This window comes from Leishmania major, chromosome 5 (genome assembly GCF_000002725.2).
Source record: "Leishmania major strain Friedlin complete genome, chromosome 5".
Classification (NCBI taxonomy): domain Eukaryota; phylum Euglenozoa; class Kinetoplastea; order Trypanosomatida; family Trypanosomatidae; genus Leishmania; species Leishmania major.
This window is the reverse complement of record NC_007246.2, coordinates 255,975-269,371: the sequence shown is the minus strand read 5'-3', so window position 1 is coordinate 269,371 and position 13,397 is coordinate 255,975. Positions and strand designations below refer to the sequence as shown.

At 63.5% G+C, this 13,397-nt stretch overlaps 2 protein-coding genes across 2 annotated transcripts; both read right to left on the bottom strand.

Moving 5' to 3' along the window:
* Positions 1–1,173: 1,173 nt before the first annotated feature.
* On the bottom strand, positions 1,174–5,220 carry LMJF_05_0720 (phophatase-like protein; the record flags this gene model as incomplete). Its single annotated transcript, XM_001687497.1, has 1 exon — positions 1,174–5,220. One exon carries the CDS (start codon positions 5,218–5,220, stop codon positions 1,174–1,176), a length of 4,047 nt encoding a protein of 1,348 aa, XP_001687549.1.
* A 2,305-nt stretch (positions 5,221–7,525) lies between these two features.
* Positions 7,526–11,797, bottom strand: LMJF_05_0710 (putative CYC2-like cyclin; the record flags this gene model as incomplete). Its single annotated transcript, XM_001687496.1, has 1 exon — positions 7,526–11,797. One exon carries the CDS (start codon positions 11,795–11,797, stop codon positions 7,526–7,528), a length of 4,272 nt encoding a protein of 1,423 aa, XP_001687548.1.
* Between the last annotated feature and the right edge of the window lie 1,600 nt (positions 11,798–13,397).

The window sequence follows — 13,397 nt, the reverse complement described above, 5'->3', positions numbered from 1 at the left end:
AGAAGGAGTGCTTCGCTTGTGGTGGTAATGGTGGTGGTGGAGGGGGGAGGCCCACCAGCACTGCGCCCTTCCACTGCCCTCCTCGTCTAGCTTCTCACCGCTGTTTGTACGTGGTCAGTGCTCCGTGCTGAGCTCGCGTCGATGGGATGAAGCCGGCCAACGGCGAAGGAGAGGCTCGGGGAGGAAGGGCGGGCGGACGAATACAGAAAACTATATAGATGGACGAAGAACGGAACAGAGCACGCCGTGCTAGCACGAACAGCAACCAACCAAGTCGCCACCAGCAGCGCTGACGGTACCAGTGTTTCATAGAACAGGCTAAAGCACGGCGAGGAGGAGGAGGGCCGTCCACCGAGAGACTCACGCGCACCGATGCAAGAAAGCTGGATGCCGCTGCTGGATGATGTCGAGTGGGGCCAAGTCCAAGCGAGTGACAGACTCGCGTAGCTGAAGAGGGAACAGTGGCCGGAGCGCGGAGGAGGAAGGGGGTCAAAGGCGGCACCGACCCCCCCCCCCCCCCCACACACACACACAGATTCGAACATCCTCAGCCTCCACACATCGGCATCCGGAGAAGCGATCGCCGTTGCAAAACCTCTGCCCCCCCCCCCCCCTCCTCCTCCTCCTCCTCCTCCCGCGCCTTCTGTCTCGGCCCCCCTCTCTTTTGACTGCACAACGTACACGGCATCCAGCACACCATCGGCACACGAAGAGGGTCACATCCTCGCAGACGCACAGACACGAACACAACCGCAGCAACATGGGAGGGGAGAAAGAGAGAGGGAGAGAGGGGGACGCAGAGATCCATCACATGATGTATGCAGACGTAGGCGAAGGAGATGATAAGGGCAGGAGGAGGGAGGGAGGGAGAGGGGGGGGGCGAGCAAGAGAGGAGACACGATGGGCAAGCGCACACACACACACACACACACAGACGCATGCTCAGCCGGGCTCCCTTCAGGAATACGCTGAGCACCGCAACAACAACAACGGCAGCGTAAACAACAAGACAAGCGAATAGACGAGCAGCCACAGACTTCGCTTGCCAGACAACATGCTCAACCCAGCCGTCAGCGAGGCAATGCGAAACACCGCGAAGGGCATCGCTGTCCCCCCCCCTCCCCTCCCCACCTTATACACCGCCGTGTTCCGCTTCCTCGTTGCGTCCACTTTTTAGAAGGACGTACTGAAGCTGAAGTCACCGCCGCCGCCGGCGAGCTCGCGCAGCGCCAAGACGAAGCCGATGTTCGGGTTGACATCGGCCTTCTGCCGCTTCGCCACATCGAAAGCCTCGCGGTACGTCATCGCCGGCGCTGCGCCTCCGAAGGCGCTCCCACTTCCGCCGCCGCCGCCGCTGCTGGTAAAGCTGACGCCCAGCAAAGTGCCCGCGCTGGCGTTCAGGTCGCTGGGGGGGCGTCCCTTCATCGGCGGCTGTGTGGGGAGAATCGCGCAGGGCGAGAGCAACGGCACCTGCTCCTGCTCAGCGGGCGACAGAGGTGTTTCGTATACGTTCTCGCCGTCGCCTCGGCGCTCGTCGGCGACGGCGCTGTAATCAGGTGTGGTGGGGGCGGCCTCTGCGGCCGCGACGCACACCTTGTGTGTTGGGGAGTTGCTTCGCACCTTCTGGGTGTCCCTCTTCAGCGTTGGCGTGGCGGTTGTACTAACCACAGCAAGGCTTTCCGATCTCTGCCCAACAGCCATTCGCGAACCATCCTCCTGCTGCCGATTCCCCTCCTCGTCCACCCCGTCATCCGCATGAACGCGTTCGTCGGCGTACGCCGCCTCCAGCAGCGTCATCGCACGACTCCCGCGCGCGCTGCGGTACGAGGTCACCGGCGCCGACGACGGCAACGCGCAGAGGACATGGCGATGCTGCTGCTGCTGCTCCTCTTGGTGTCCGCCGTCGCTGCGGCCGCTTGCCACAGCGCTGCTACTGTCTCCAAAGTTCGAATTATCTTCGACACTGCCCATCCACCCGCACCCTTGCCCCACCTTTCTCGCGGCCATGCACGACGCCGACAACGCCACCATCTGCTGCACCTCATCGCGTTGCTCTTTCAGCTGCTGCTGCCCGCTGATAAGGAGCCGCCGCTGAGTCTTCTGCTGCAGCCGCCGCTCTCGCAGATGCAACAAGTAGCACGGCTGGCACAAGCGCGAGGCGAGCTCGATGTGGGTGGTGGGCGACCCCGTGGGAAGCCGCTGCTGCGACATTGTTGAGGCGTTCCCACTCAGAGGGGTTGTGAGGGAGCCGGCAACGCACCCACCACCGAGGGAAAGTGGCGACGACACAGGTATCATAGCAGAGCGCCTGAGCGTCCGCGGTGAGTTTGGCGCCAAGAGGTTCTGTACGAATGGCTGGACACCATTCACGCCCGGACTTCCGTGCGAGGCGAGGGCCCCGTTCACACACCTGCTGCCGCTCCCCGGGCACGCCGGCGCCGTCGCCAGGGCCGGGGATGATGTGGTGGAGACGCCTCCGTTGTTGTCCGTGAAGAACGTGAGCCCGCCTGCCTCTTCGATGATGCGGCGCTCTCGCTCGAGGAAGTGCACGAAGAGCGAGGCGGTGTCGTCTAGCGGTGCTAGTGTGCATCCGTAGAGGATGAGGTAGGCAATGATGAAGGTGGCGCTGCGGCTCACACCCATGCGGCAGCACACGAGCACGCCACCGCAGTCGCGTGGGTCAACGACGGTGAGCGGCGACGGCGCCGACGACGACGCGGGGAGTGCGGTGATGGCAGCTGCGTCTGGTGGGGGTGCGGTGGTTGCCGTGAAGCTCGTCGCCGCGGTGAAGGCTGGCGCAGGCGCCGTGTTGAACAACGCATTTGTGCGGCCGTTGCTGCCATTCTGCTTGGCCGAAGGCATGCCCGCCGATCCAGGAGCAGCAGCGGCAGCAGCCGTGGTAGCACCAGGAGCTTCGGCGGCCAAGGGCGGGAAGGTAGCGTTGCCGCCCGGACTCGGCGACGGAGAGCACGAGGTTGTGGTGCTGCTGCACCCGGCACCATCACCGAAGCGCGCACCGAGCCCCTGCGTCGAGGACGGTGTGCGGGGAGTCTCTCGCTTGCTCTCCTTGAACGATGGCTGCCCACCCACCGGCAGTCGCGGCGACACAAGCGACGGAGGGACCACCCACACGTTCTCCGCCTCGTCCGCCCAGGCCCAAAGCATGCCCCCCTGCATTTCGCGATCCTCGAAGTCGTTCACATGGACACCCGGCGCGCTCGTCGCGGCACGGCGGGCCATGCGCTGATGATTTATTTGCCGGCGGTGCAACTGCTCGTGGATGATGCGGGTGACAGGCGTGAAGAAGGGTGCGATGGCCTCGTCAGAATGGTCGCGCAGCGGACACTGAGCGTAGCGGACGTGATGGCTGTTGTTCACCATCGCTGACGTCACAGGGCACTCGTACGAGCAGTTGATGACCAGCGAAATACCGTGCGCGGCCAGCGCCTCCGTGTCGGTGGCGTCAACGTAGGCGCCGAGGAAGAGCCCGGGCAGTATCTCCGCCGCGCTGAAGAAGGAGGCCGCAGACGGGACACGGCGCATGCCTTTGCCGGCTGCCGCCGCGGCGGTGGCGGAGACTTTGGGGCGCGAGCTACTTTTGGCGCCTCCACGCGTCGGGGTCGCGGGGCCGAAGGCCGTATACGATGGCGACATGACTGGTATCAGGGCGTTCAACTGCTGCCGGTGCTGCTGTGTGCCTGTCTGTACGCCAGGCATGCGCACACCCGTCGCGGACGCCACTTCTGATGCAGAGAGAGACAGAGATGGCGCCGCAGCGGCGGTGGCCGTGCCGTTGCTCTTCGATGGAAGCGCCACGGGCGATGGCAGCTCATTGGTAGTTGCGGCTATACCAGGAGTGCCGACATTGCGTGGAGAGCTGCTGGATGCCATATCCTCGTCCGAGTCCGGACCGTTGCGCGCCTGCTGCGGTGGTGGGGCGTGGGGCAACTGCAGTATCAGGTGCGTTGGCTTGTGGCGGTGCACCGATGGAGGCAAGGGCGGCATGACGGCGCTCACCGACAGGTGTTGTGGCCTAGCGCTCGTGCAGTCGTGCTCGTCGCCGCTTGGCATGCTCGTTTTGCCGTCACCGTCATCAGCTGCGTTGCCGTCGCCGTCCACGGAAGGCGCTCTTGTCGATGTGCTCTTGCCTGTCGCACGCGGCGTGCTCGCCGTCGTGGCTGCCAAGGGAGTCGTCAGCGTCAGCGGAGCGCTGGGGAAGGTGTTCAGGAAGGCCGCCGCTGCTCTGGAGGACGTGCCAGGCGTGGTGTTGGCACCATCGATGGTATTTGGCATGGAGGCGCTGCCGCAGCATAGACGCTTGCGCCACTGGCTAAAGCTGACGCGGGACTGAGGCAGTCGCTTGCCGTGCAGTGACGACGAGGCCACTGCCGCGTATGTCAGTGGGGTCGTGCTCGCCGTCACGGTGATACTCGGAGGCGAAGACGATGCGTACGCCCTAGAGCCACTGTCGCCGTTACAGCTCACCGCCGTCTCCGGCTTGCAGCCGGCCGTCGTCCGCCGCACATCATCATTGGCGCTACCGGGAATCGCAAACGCGGTACCGCCATCACTGCCACCGCAGTCGCTCTTGCTGTTCTGCGTGTCGGCCTCGATGCCGTCCGACTCACAGAGGCTGCGCGAGGACAGGGGGCCGTAGTAGGTGACATGGCCACCCAGCACTGCAGATGATGACGTCATCGGCGCCTGCAGAGACCTAACAAGAGAGGTGGCGGAGGACCGCACAGCCGCCGCTGCGGCGCGGTCAAGGCCGCTGCCGGAGCTGGAGGCACGCCTCCGGTCGCCACTCTTCGCCTTGCGCGCTGACGTGACGCGTGGGCTCATGCGCAAGTAGCAACGGGACTGCCGCGGGTGTTGCGGCGAGTGCCGTGCCCTTGACAGCTTCGCCGCTATCCTTTTAGCTTCATTGTTGTCCCCGCCGTTGTCGTCGCTGTCGCCGGTGCTAGTCATCTCCGCACCACTGCCGCGATCGACACTGTCTGTGCCACCGGCACCGCCGGCGCGCCCATCGATTGCAGCTGTGGCGGACGGCGAGGTCCGCGACGACCAGGACGGCGTGTCGTAGAGAAACGGAGAAGTAGTTTTCGAATCTGCGTAGCTGCTGCCTCCCTCCTCGCGTATCTGGAGAAGTTGCTTCGACGGTGGCCGGTGCGGGTGCCGCCGCCGCCGCTGCTGCGGCTGCGGCTGCGGTCGTGCCGGCATGGCGACTAGGCTCACCTGAAGAGGAGGGAGTGGGTGGGTGTGTCGGAGGGCGTGATGATGGGGATAAAGAATGCAAAGCCAACTTAAAACGATCAAGCACCACGCGCCACCGAAGAGAAGCGAATACGCGCGCGCACAAACCTAAAGGAAGCGGAGGAAGGGGGGGGCACAGAATCCACCACCGATGTGCGACCACCCTCGCCTACGCCGCTCTGCTGGAACGGTGTCTGTGCCTGTGTGTGTGTGTGTGTGTGTGTGCGTGTGATCAGACAGAGATCAGAGAAAGGAACGACTCTCACCCCACCCCCGCCCGGCTCTCCTTTCCGCCGTCTATTTTTCTGTTTACTGAGCTGGGCGTTGTGTGGCCTCGTTCTCTTTCGCTTGCGTACGCACGTGCGTGTGTCCGTCACTGATGATTGCCCACCGGGAACACAGCGCCGCGGATGCGCACGGTAGTGACGGGGATCGGCGTGTAAGGGGGGTCGGTGGGTGGTATCGCTGCGGCTGTCTGCGCACACCTGCACGTGCGGTCGTGCGCGCTGCTCACGCAACGCGCGTGCGCGTGCTGGTGACAGAGATTATGTGTGGACGTGGTCAGGCACTGCGAGGGTGGGGGGGGGGTTACACGCCTCCCGGCTCTCTCGCAAGGCGTCTCAGCGACTATGATGCGCAGGCAGGCGAAGGAAGGGATCGTAGGCACAGCAAGGAAGCGCTTAGCCATGCGCATCCGTGTGTGGGCGCATCAAGGACGTCTGGTGGTGGTGTCGACGTTGAGCGTGGACGAGAGAGGTGCACGAGGAGACGGATGCAGGGAAACGCACGCGAGACGACGCATCACGAACACTGCCAGACCAGCGAGAAAGGATGCGGCATGTACCCCCTTTTTCCGCCTGCACTTCAGACCTGCACGCGCACGGACGCAGTGCTGGGGATGAGCGACGCAGGAACACACACGCACACACAGAGTGAAAGCACAACAGCAGCCGCAGCAACAAGCAAGCAAGCAAAGTAAGTAAGCAAGTAGGCAAGCAAGCAAGCAGGAACGTAACAGCAAGAAGACAACGAGTCCTTCGAGAACAGAAAACGTAGAAGGCACGCCCACACGAGTGACCGACTCAAGTAGATGGAGGAGAGCGAGACGGATGAGGGGGAGGGGGCGGGGAGCTGCAGCGGGTGGTTCTGCCAGCTCCTAGTATATTTTCTTGGTTGCCGCACACTCACAAGATAGCTTTTCAGTTTGCGTATGCGTGCATGGGCCACGGAAATATATCGAAGGGACGCGAGAGAGAGAGAGAGAAAGAGAGAGAGAGAGACGGATGGAGAGGTGGTGAGGGGCAGCGGTGAAAGAGGCACCGTGAGAGTTGCCGGAATGCGGCGAGCGACAGATACGCGTCCTGTCTTTCGCAGTGTAGACGCTGAGGGGATGGGAATGGTGTCCGAGACGTGAGGGTGGTAGAAGAGGAGGCCGGGAGCCAGAGATGGAGAGAGTGCCTCAAGAAGAAGAACTCATTGTTTTCTCTTCGCCCCTCCCCCTCTCTCTCTCTCTCTGCCCTTCCAATTTGGGCGGCTCCTCCCACACATGCACGTACACGCTTGTATACGCCTTGAGGCGGTGTTCGTTCAAGAGAAGCGATCAGCGTACTATTCCGCACTCGTACGGCGCACTCACGCGCTGCGAGTAACGGAAAAGATCAAAAACTCAACCAATAAGAAGCGAGACAGAGGGGGGGGGGTAATGCAGGTGAAGCGCGAGATGCGAAGTCGCCGGCGTCGGTGACAGAGCCGGCCGCCAAAACACTTTGGAAAACGATGGTGCAACGCCACACACACACACACACACACACACACACGCACACACAAATGCACACACCTCGAACATCACAAACATGCACAAGAGGGGGGCGGGGGCACACACGGGCACGGATGCAGAGATCACTTATGTCTGGAGAAAAGCAATACGTGTATGTATACATATATATATATATATATATATATATAGATAGATAGATAGATAGGGTGCTTAGAAAGATGTTAGCTTAGTTGCTGGAATCTCTGCATGTGCGTGAGCATGCGTGTGCAGGTGATTCCCCTTGTGCCCCCGAAGGCGAAGGTAACGAAGAAGAAAGACAGAGATGCGCACTGCTTGATGTGGGACGGCCGCGCTGATAGCCGGGCATGCAAACTTCGCAAAACCCACGCGCGCACATCCAACGTACAGGGTTCGCACATGCCTTGATCACGATGTCTCTTCGCCTCGCGGCCATCGTCCAACCCGCTCTGTGCGCATGCGACGGGGGACTGCACCTCAGTAGTCCTTGTAGCTGTCAGGCTTTGAGCGCTTCTTGCCGAGTGAGTGCTGCGACGCGAAGGTGGAGCGGCGGTGCACCGGCGCCTGGTGATCCGCGTGCGGAGACCGCCGTGGCACGCGCGCCAAAGTCGCCTGCTCGCCGCCGCTGCCGCCGTCCGCACCTGACCTGGCGATGGGCCGCGATGGGAAGGTGTGGGGGTGCGCGCTACTCCTGCTCGTACTGTTACCGTTGTTGCCGCCGCCGCCGCTGCCGCCGTAAATGCCAGACATCTTCATCGCCGACACGACAGTCTCGATGCCGCTGCGGAAGCCGCTCGGCTGCGACGCATGACCTGCCACACTGTCCGTCGTCGTCCTTGCGTACGTGCTGAAGCGCGCCAGCGAGTTGACACACGCCGGGCTCGTGAACGACGAGCCTGGTGAGCGCGCATCGCTGCCGCCTTCGAGGGTGGACAACGGCGCACGCTGCACGGCAGCCACAGTGTCATCAGTGCCTACCGCAGTCGCTGGCGTCCTCGTCGACGTCGTACCAGCGACTGCCAAGTCGCTACCCGGGCGGGTAACTGATGGGTCTACGGAAGCCGGCGACGCTGCTGCCGCTTGCTGCTGCTGCTGCTTGCGCATACGGCTGCTAACGTAGTAGTACGGCTGGGCGTTGACGTTGATGCCGCTTCCACGGGTGGTGGACGACGACGGTGACGTGAGCTGCACGGTCGTGCCAGCCACAGGCGGCAGTTGCTGTTGCTGTGTTGATGCAGCGTGCTGGTGCGACTCCGCACCAGCATCCGCCGAGGTCGACACCGCCGCCACGGACGCTGCTACGCGGTTCGTGATGTCGAAGTGAGCGGAAGCGGAGGCTGCGGTGTGGTGTCGCACTTGTGCCGACGGGCGAGCGACGTCGGTGCCCTGGTAGTAGTATGAGAACGGCGCAGGGCCAGAGACGGCGTGCTTCTGCTGACTAGGGCACTGACCCGACGAGGGCGGCGACGCAGACCAGTCGAGCGTTGCGCTGCCGCTGTGGCTATTGCTTTGGCCAGAGCTGGCGAGCCGGCTGCCTTGGCTCACCGCCGTGGGCGCCGCTGCTGCCGCCGAGGCAGACGCGGCGGCGGAGAGGCTGCCAAAGCAGCCCCCGTTAGCGTTGTTCGCGAAGTTCATAAAGTTGTTGTAGCGCACACTGTCGAAGCCGCTGTTACCGCCGCTGCTGCTTGTGGCGGTGGAATGGACACCGCCACCGCCCGCCCCCAGTGCGCCGCTCGAGCTACGGTGCGGCACATTGCTGCCGTCGCGGTGGGACCAAGAGGCCTGGTACGGAGGCTCGGAGGCCCAGGCCGCCCCCGCCGTGGCAGCAGCGGCTGCGGCAGTGGTGGCACTGCTCGTGGCACGCTTCTGCACGGACAAGGGCGATAACCACGTACTTGCCGAGGACGGCCGCTGATGCCGCAGCGCTGCGGCCTTCTCATCCTCGCGGTGGTACTGCTGCCAGCGCAGACCCTCCTCCTTCCGGGCCGCGGCTGCGGCGACAGCATTTTCCTCTGCCTTGGCAAACACGCAGTGCTCCAGGCGCGCCAGCCACGGCACCACCAGCGTGTGCCACTGATGCAGCCGGTAGGCGCCCCGCAGGACCTTCAGGCGCTGCTGCTCCGCCGCGGGCAGGGCGGTGGCACTGGCGGCGGCGTCCTTCATGGACGAGCCGGCGGCCGAGTCGGCGCCTTGCTGCTGCAGCTTCGCGCTTGCCTCGGCGATTTCGCCATCCTCCTCGTCCGACACGTACGCGGCGGCTTCATCCGGGTGCGCCGCCGCAAAGGCTTCGAGCTGCGCGTTGGTCGGCTCCGCATCAATGCCGAGCTCCGCGAGCAGATCTAGCAGCGCCATGTACTCGTACACGTGCACCTGCGTCTCCCACTCCAGCTTCTCGAGGAAAAGCAGCTCTAGCTTATTCATCTCGCGTCCGCTGATGCCGCCGATGCGGCCGTAGTAGACGTTGCTGTAGTACACGTCGTCGCGCAGCTTGATGCCGAGCACGATGCTAGTGATGAGTAGACGATGTGCGTTGTAGATGGTAACAGGGTGCCCGCTGTGAAAGACGTACTTGAGCAGAAGTAAAAATGAGCAGAGGAGCGCCTCGCCGCTGCACGCGCAGTACCGCACCAGCCGCTGCACGTACATGGTCACCGTCATCGGCGGTATGCAGTGGGAGTGGAAGTCGCTGGACGGGATCGGCTCGCCCTTGTGCAGCTTGCACAGCATGCGCATCATGAAGGAGAGGGCAAGAAAGGCGTAGCGAGTTTCGATCAGCTTGATTGGCGGGCGTGCCGGTGCGAGGGTGGCGCTGCCGCTGGCACCTGCTGCCTGCGGGGCCTCCTCCTCCTCCTGCTGCTGCTGCTGCTGCTGCTGCTGCGCGTCTGGCGGAGTAGCGCAGCTAGGCTGGCTCGGGCTTCTCCGCGGGCCGTCAGACGCGGGCTCGGACGCGGTCCTGTGGGCTGCCGTTGCTACGGCTGCCGTGACAGGGGCCGCCAGATTCAGCGGCTGGGACGGCAGAGGGAAGCGGGACGGGTCGTACGGGATGCCAGCCGTGACGCTGTCGTTGGCGTGCCGCCGACTGGGCAACACGCCACTACTGCTGCTGCTGCTGCTGCTAACACAGTTGCCTCTGCTCGCACCCGCGACACGCGCCCTCCGAGTGCGACTGTCGCGCTGCTGCTGCTGCTGCTGCTGCTGCAATGCGCGACGGGAGACAGACGATGCTTCTTTTTCGCGGTTCTTGTCAGTGGTGGCGGTGACATGCGACGGCGACGCACGCTCGCCCTCGTCGTCCTCACCCTCCTCGAGGATCGCGGAGGCAGCGGCCGCGGTAGTGGTGGTGGAGCTGGAGGTGTAGCGACGCTCGTCGAGCGCCACTGCCTCACCCTCTCCGGTGGCGAAGCGCTTGGGCGGCGGCACCACCGGCGTGGCGTCTGGCGCGGAGAGGCGGGCGGAGCTCATGGATGTGACGGCGGCGCCGCCACCGGGGGCGATAGTCATGGCGGCAGTGGCGGCTCGGGGGCCGTGGTTATCTTCGTCCCGTTCCCCTCCATGACGCCGAAGATGCTGCGGCGGGTGCAGGGTGCGCCACACCTCTTGATCTTCTCTGTGCTCGACATCGTCGAGCGTGCGCGCGCGGTTGCCGTCGCCGTTCGGGTTACCGCTGCCGCCACGGCACTGGTGAAGCTGGGTCATGGTGTGGCCGTTGCAGCCAGTGCTAGGGCCTCCCGGGTCGGTGCCATCCTTGCTCGTGCTCGCCGTTGCCGTCTTCGTGGTCGGCCTGTGTCGCGAGGAAGAGGAGGGGTCTGCAAACGTGGAGGGGTCGGGGATGTGCATGGCGGCGCCGCAGCGGTGATGCGGATGCGTTCGCTCCTCGTCCTTCAAGTCTGCCTGCGGCTGCGGCTGCTGCGGTGGGAGCGGTGGCGACGACGGATCCCGCAGAGGCTGTCTTGGACGCTTGCTGGATGGCGCGCTACATCTGACGCGGTGCCGCTGCAAGAGATCGTCGCTGTGGCGACGGTGTTGCTGCTGCTGGTCGTCGTCGTTGCCAGCCACGGCGGTTCCGCCCACGAAAGCGGCACTGAGGGCGTCGTCGGCAGCTACTTCGTCGTCCTCGTTGTCGGGGGCGCGGCTGCTCGAGCGCGAGTCCAGCGACGGCTGCAGGGAAGAGCAGGGATTCGAGTAAAGGTGATTTGCCTCGTCGACGACACGTTGGGCGCGGACTCGATGCGCCTGTTGCTGATGGAGGGAGACCCCGGAGAGGGGCGTAGAGTGCTCCGAGCTGTCCGTCGCCGCTGACGTGACGCTGGCGTTGGTGTTGGAGTGAAGCAAAATAGTCAGGTTCGACGCGCTACCGCTGCAGGTGCTGGGGGAGAGGCGCTTCACGTGCTGGCACTGCTGCTGCGGCTCTGGAGGCACGGTGATCGCAGCGCTGGCGTCTGGGCAGCACTGGTGGTGTTTCTCTTGCGTAAACGACGACGCACGCGCCGCAGTGGCAGACGTCGCCGTTGTTGTTGACGGCTGCGGTGGTTGCTGCAGCGACTCTGCGTATGTAGGAAAAGCTGAATGGATGCGATCTGTCGAGCGCGCGGCAGACACGGCGGCACACGCGCGACGAACGTTGCAGGAGCCGCTAGCGCCAACACCACCGCTGATGCCGTTGCTGCCTCCGACGGCAGACGTTGGCGGACGATGCGAGAGCTGGGACGAGCGTCGATGATGCGGCGGGCAGGTTTCTACGCAGTCCATGAGAGGAAGGGTGCGGCAGGCACGCACACGCACACGCACCCTTGCTGGAGAGAGGAAGAAGAAAGAACGCAGATGCTAATGGCGATGGAGGGGCCCGCACCGAATCGTTCCACACACACACACAAACACACACACACACACACACACACACACACACCAAGAGAGAGAGAAAACAAGAAGCAACTGAGGAGGCAGATGATGCACCGCTGAGATTCGTGATTGTCACGCACACAAAATTGAAGGGAAGTGCGTGAGAAGAGAGCGACGCAACACCAACAAAAGAGGGAAAGAGAGGACGCACCCAGCAAAGACAAGCAGCGACAGCCGAGAAGAAGATGGTTGCGTGGCGGTGGAAGGCAGAGGGTGTCGACGTCGCCTCCCCTCCTCCCTCCCTCCCACTTTCACAGCGAGGCCGACGGTCACGGACGCGACCAGAAATGAAAGGCACTCACACAAGCACAGACACACAGACAGCCAGAGAAGGAGGAGCGAGCACGCGACAGCAAGCGCCCCACCGCGAACAACAAGTCACAGTAACGCTAAGAAGGACCGGGCGATCCTCTGCGCACGCACTCCAGCGAACACAGACGGATGCGTGGGGGTGATGGGCGGTGTCGGCAGGCAGAGTCGTGTCGGTCAGTCCGTCAGTCAGAGCTGTAGAAGACAACGATAACGACGACGACGGGTGTGGGTGGGCGGCGGTGGCCGAGTGCGGAGTGCGGCAGCGATGAGCCTGATGATTGAGGACGACGATGGGCGAGAGGGGTGGGGAGAGGGAGGGGCGCGTAAGGGGCTACGATAACAGGGACACAGACACGAGCCGAGGTGCTCTTTAGGATGTTAAACTTCGTTAGTCTATCGCTGCCACTTCTCGTTTGCTGTATTTCCTGCCCGCTGCGGCTGCGGTTTAGCGGAATCCGCTGCGCAGCGGGGCGCAAAGGAGGGAGGAGAGGGGGAGAGAGGGGGAGGGGGCCTTCACCCTTCCTTCTGGTGTATAGGCGAACAGGCGTTTCGTAGCTTATGAAAGGTGAGCGGGCAAGGGAAGGGGAGGGGAGGGGGTACAGCAGGAATAGGGAGAGTACAAGAGAGCGAAGGGGCAGCGAGGAGCTGCGCGCACTTCGCTGACGTGCGTCTCCTTTGATACCGAGAGGCAGGAGCGGGGGGGGTATGGGGGCAGGGCAGGGATAACAAGGCAGAAGGGTGGAGGTGGTGGATGTGTAGGCCGGAGGCGAGCTGAGAGAGGAAAGAAGCGAGGGTGACGCATACACGCACACACGCACGCAGAGAGACGCACCGACTCCCTTTCACCTACACGTCAAGATCGAAACGAGAAGGAACAGCGACACCTCGGAAAGGTACTAGTAATGAGGGAGGAGGGAGAGAGAGAGAGAAAGGGCTGCAACAGAGGGCGTGCGCGCGTCCACACGCGGGCGCGTGAGCTGTGCGTTGCCAGTGATGGTGTGAGTACGTGCGCTTGCGCTTGCGCTGTTGTTTGCCGTTGCGGGGGAGTGGTATGCAGCCCCTTCTTTACGTTAGGAGGCTGATGGCTGCTGCTTGAACTCTCGTTTTCCGCTGCTGTGTTCGCCGTCGAGTGCTTGGG